This window comes from Colobus angolensis, unplaced genomic scaffold (assembly GCF_000951035.1).
Source record: "Colobus angolensis palliatus isolate OR3802 unplaced genomic scaffold, Cang.pa_1.0 Scaffold329, whole genome shotgun sequence".
In the NCBI taxonomy this organism is placed as follows: domain Eukaryota; kingdom Metazoa; phylum Chordata; class Mammalia; order Primates; family Cercopithecidae; genus Colobus; species Colobus angolensis.
In genome coordinates, this window is record NW_012116588.1 from 799,477 (window position 1) to 803,541 (window position 4,065).

At 37.7% G+C, this 4,065-nt stretch overlaps 1 protein-coding gene across 1 annotated transcript in view; it reads left to right on the forward strand.

Annotated features, from left to right (window-relative positions):
- Positions 1-4,065, forward strand: part of LOC105518773 (leucine-rich repeat-containing protein 37A2-like) — a 41,231-nt gene that overhangs the window by 7,714 nt on the left and 29,452 nt on the right. The window contains exons 5-6 of the mRNA XM_011951894.1: positions 2,710-2,781; positions 3,447-3,527. Coding sequence (XP_011807284.1) covers positions 2,710-2,781; positions 3,447-3,527 — 153 coding nt within the window. The remainder of the gene's footprint in view (positions 1-2,709; positions 2,782-3,446; positions 3,528-4,065) is intronic.

A 4,065-nucleotide genomic window follows, 5' to 3' on the forward strand; every position in this document is an offset into this window, starting at 1 on the left:
TTAAGATTTCTTCCAGCAACAAAATTCTGCAATTCTGTTAAGTTTGTATAGGGTCTCAGCCCATCTCTAGCATTAGCTACCTCCTATGCATTTGCAATTTTTTAATTACATAGACGAAATACAGACAGAAAAAATTTCACATGGTAAGAAGATCTGAGCAGTGACTGACACCCATATGAACCTTGTTTTATAAGTGTTCACACACCATCTTCTTCTATTCAGTCTACAACCAATAAAATCTAATGTATGGTCTATTTTTAAATAGCCCATTAAGTTAAGATTTTTGGATTTTTAAAAGACTGTGAAAGAAAAAGAAAAGAAACAAAGAGAAATATGTGAGAGAGATCATATGTGGCCCACAAAGCCTAAAATATTTACTGTATGACCTTCACAAAAAAAAGATTTGAAAAAGTTGGTTTAGTAGGATGAAAGGAATTAAAGTTAACTTCAGATCGTTGCCTAAAGGAGAAGATATAGACCATCTACATTCATTTGAACATCATTAATCCAAAATTTTTTGGTAATTTAACGGGAATTAAATTAATATTTAAATATTAAAAATCAGCTGAATTATATAAATAATATTATCAAGAATATTAAGCTTCCAAGAGAATAGACTGGTATTAAGGATTTCATTTCCGGAATTGTTATATGAAAACAGACGTTTAAAATGGTGGTTAAGTGGTAGAGCTAGAAATGCTTACACTAAGAAGCATACCAGAAATGCTTCTGACTCTTCACTAATTATAAAATAACTATCTCCCCAGCCATGTTACCAAGAAAGGGATACCCACATAGTATTTCTGTCTGTTTAGAGACAAGAAGATGCTATGCTCATTGCTATGAAAGGTTGATTCTTATCCTTTGTCCATAGAGGTGTGTATGTCATTGCATTAATCCTTGTTAAGCTCATTAGTGATGCTCTTTGTGCAGATTCTTTCAAATGTAGAAGGCTTAAGGAAAGTGGGTGTAAAGACCCTCAAGTGGATGCCAAAGTGCTACAGAGGCCATGAAATAATAAAACTACATTTCCTTTAAAATAGTCATTTTCCTTCTACTCCCCCAGCTATTCATTTATTTTACAAATATTTGAATTTGCCTTATTTCCATGTGTCAGTTTTAAACATGGTGGGCAATGCAGATGAGCAAGACCTAGTCCATGCTTGCAAGAAGTTTATGCTCAGAAGAAATGGGATAAAAAGTAACTACATTAAAAAGAAGAAATGGATGTAGGCACTAGGAGGGATAAATTATTTCTGGAGCGTAGAAGAGGAGAAAATGCCTTCAATCTGGACCCAGGAGGATGTTACTAGAACAATGCCATTTGAATAGGATTTTGAAGGGCCATTGTGTAACATCGGACAGACATCTTGGGGAAAATAATCTAAACTTGCAGAAGGAAAATGGGAGAAGGGCAAAACACAGGAACGTGTTCGAGGAGTGCCACGAGTAACTGTAGAGTACAAGGAGGGAGAGTAGGAAATTGGAGCCAGATCTTCTAGGGCTTTGAAAGCCAAGCTAAGGAGCCATCATGGAGAACCATGTTACCGCAGCAGTGCTGTAGACAGATCTACATCACAGTCCCTGAGAGGGCATGTTAGAACTCAGTTCCGGACTCCACCCTCATAGTTACTGATTCAGTTGGTCTAGAGTGGGACCAAGAATTTGCATCTTCAATAGTTTCCCAGGAAATGCTGGTCTTTGCAAACCACTTGTGGAGAGTTTATCTGATGACTGTGTGCAGGATAGTTTAGGAAGGGAGAGACTAGAGATGGAGACATCAGCCAGACAACCTTACACCATCCAGGTAAAAAGGGAGGGACCAGTCCCATCACTGTGTAACTGAAGAAATTGCTTTCATGAAATATTAAAGCAATATAAAACCAAAAATGAATTTCTATTATGATAGAAATTAATTATATTAATATGATTTGAATTAGTTCGAAGTTATATATTAGGTAAAGGGGTAATTTCCTTTCAAATGATGTGAAAGGATGTCTTTTATTTGTTCTGATATTGAACTGGCTTAGGAAAACAGACCTAAACTAGGAAGGTGTATAAATGTGAGGCTTTTTTTTTTTTGATATGGAATCTTGCTCTGCTGCCCAGGCTGGAGTGCAGTGGTGCAGTCTCAGCTCACTGCAGGCTCCACCTCCCGGGTTCACGCCTTTCTCCTGCCTCAGCCTCCTGAGCAGCTGGGACTACAGGCGCCTGCCATCAGACCCAGCTGATTTTTTGTATTTTGTAGTAGAGATGGGGTTTCACCATGTTAGCCAGGATGGTCTCAATCTCCTGACCTCAGGATCCGCCAGCCTTGGCCTCCCAAAGTGCTGGGATTACAGACGTGAGCCAGCACGCCCGGCCCGACTATTTTTTTTAATATTAGAAATTATATATAGAGATAAAAACTTTGAGCTCATAATCTAGGATTTGATGAGACTACAAAAGGGCATCTAATCAAGTCTACTGCTCTCAGGAAAAATTAGTTCCAAAATCGATTAAGTTGTATATTTATTAAAACCATGAATGTGAGACTCTAGGAGAGGTATGGGCAGCGTTAGGGGCACTGGAAACTTCAAATACAAGTCCAGACATTGAGAGTTGAGATGAAAAATGTGTATTCAATATTATTCTACGCTATTGCTGTTACTCATACTAATCAACATTTAATAACTAATCAAGGTGATATTTTCCTTTTACTTTTCCTAGAGATTTATCCTGCAATAAAATACAGTATATTGAAAGACGTACCTTTGAATCACTACCATTTTTGAAGTTTATGTAAGTTACAAATAAAAGTTTATTACATTTGGAATTTTTATAAAACTTAATTATAAACCTCTTTGCTATTCATTTTGAAATATGATTAAAGTTTTACCAGTAGAAAGCTACTAAAATTACAGAGCAAATCCTTTTTGTCTCTAGCAAGGATTAGTGTGAGAATTATTGCACAGATCTTAGTGAATCATCAGAGAGCAGTGGTTCTCAGCTGATGTGATCTTCTACTCAGGTGGCATTTGGTAATGTCCGGAGACAGTTTTGGTTGACAAAACTGTGGGTGTGCTCCTGGCATCTGGTGGGCAAAGGCCAGAGATGCTGCTCAACATCCTCTAAGGTATAAAAGAAACCCCCATGGCAAAGAGTTATAGAGTCCAAAATGTCGATGGCACTGAAGTTGTGAAATCCTGTTCTAGAGAACTAAAGATCACTTCACACAGGTATTTACTGAGCGTTCACTGCTTGGTAGCTAATGCACCACATGTGCAATGTTAAAGTATAAATCATAAGCCAGAATCTTCCACAGTGAGATTTCCTTAGTGCATACAGGAAGGATTGAGGTTATGTTCCATCCTATATAAATTAGAATCATGGCAAAGGATAAATGTTCTGAAATAATTTTTTTTTCCTTTGGCTTATGTGTGTTTTTTTTTTCTTTTTTCTTTTAGAAATCTTGGTTGCAATTTACTCACAGAACTGAGCTTTGGAACATTTCAGGCCTGGCACGGAATGCAGTTTTTATACAAGTTGTAAGTGAAATAGAAGATGAATACATGTAAAGAACTATTTATGTATAAAAACTCATACAATTATTGGTTAGCTCTGTATAAGCACATTATGAACTCTGAAAAGTATGTCTTAAGATCCATTTATTTTTCTCAAATGGGGAAACTAAGGTACAAAGAGGCCAAGAGACTTACACAGCTTATATATGACCTGCTCTGCTTGTCCTAGTTCTGACCTATAGCATGGGCAAGAAAAGGCTTCAAAGAAGTGACCCTCAAATTAGTCTTGTTGCTGGGCTCAGGCCTGTAATCCCAGAACTTTGGGAGCCAAGGCGGGCAGATCACCTGAGGTCAGGAATTCAACACCAGCCTGGGCAACATAGTGAAACCCCGTCCCTACTAAAAATACAAGAAAATTAGCCGGGTGTGGTGGTGCAGTTTTTTGCTCCCTGGAGGACTTTGTGTTAAGTTTCCTTCCTTGCAGCTAAATGTTGCAGCCATTGAAGCAGTTAGAAACTCTGCATATGAGCAGGAATCAAAGTTAAATCCAAAGTGTAGGGCC